Genomic DNA, 981 nt, shown 5'->3' on the forward strand with positions numbered 1-981 from the left:
CTCGTACATCCCACCATGTTATTCTGAAGAACATCCTTTCCAGGAATTGGCATCTGTGCCGGAATGGTGGCAGCGTTGAGCTTATTGTAAGCATGAACGATACGAGACTTGTCGTTCGGCTTCCGAACACAAAACGTGGGTGTCGAATGGGGAGACTCACTCTCACGCACCATTCCTGCGTCGTGCTTCGCACGGAAAAAGGCGTCAATGACGTCGCACTGCTCCTTGGGCAAGGGCCATTGGCGTGTTACGCAGTATTTGGTCCCCAGATCCAGGTCGATCTCATGACGCACACCTCGGTCCGGAGGTAGGACCGAACGCGGGTCTTTGGAGACGACGTTTTGAAATTTCTTTACCAAAGGATAGTACGGATCCAAGGCATTTCGTAGGATCGACGATCCACTCCGTGCGTTTAGCACTCTCTTAATGACTTCCAAGACAGCTTCATCAAGAAGCAGTGACGAGTTTATCTCCTCTTTCGGTCGTACCATGACCACTTCGGCTATATCGCCTGCCTTCAAGGCACTGCCGAACTCTTCAAGGGACATCTCGTCCAGCTAGAGAAGAGCATCTACTGCAGGCATAGCCTCGAGGCGAACGTCGCCATCTTCCCCCCCCGTCATACTGTTGACAAGGGTGTATAACTATGCACCGTCGTCTACAGTAGACACACCCTGGATCAGGGTCGACGCCCGGCGTCTTGCAGCCAGCATACCGGCGTCACCGTCGCCTCTGTACAGAGATTTTGTGTCTTGGTGAGACCAGGGTGAATACGCACTCCGCGTCGTTCGGTGTCACCCTCACTGTCCGCTCCTTTGGAGCTCCGATGTTACCTACAACACCCGACGAAGAACTGCTAACCCTTCAGTCTTCTTCCAGTGGATACCGTGCCACTTCACGCGCATCTAAGGGGCCGTGCCGAATATGCCTCGGACTCTGTCCGACCACACCATCAATGGCATGCAGCGACTGCTTCGCAAC

The 981-nt window shown here is 53.9% G+C and overlaps 1 protein-coding gene across 1 annotated transcript in view; it reads right to left on the reverse strand.

Annotated features, from left to right (window-relative positions):
* Nucleotides 1-548, reverse strand: part of PHALS_09327 (reverse transcriptase) — a gene marked incomplete at both ends in the record, with an annotated part of 1,734 nt that extends 1,186 nt beyond the window's left edge. The window contains one exon of the mRNA XM_024724806.1: nucleotides 15-548. Within this exon, the coding sequence (XP_024575645.1) occupies nucleotides 15-548 (534 nt within the window). The remainder of the gene's footprint in view (nucleotides 1-14) is intronic.
* Nucleotides 549-981: the final 433 nt, after the last annotated feature.

This window comes from Plasmopara halstedii (assembly GCF_900000015.1).
Source record: "Plasmopara halstedii genome assembly, contig: Scaffold_410, whole genome shotgun sequence".
NCBI classification, from domain to species: Eukaryota; Oomycota; class Peronosporomycetes; order Peronosporales; family Peronosporaceae; genus Plasmopara; species Plasmopara halstedii.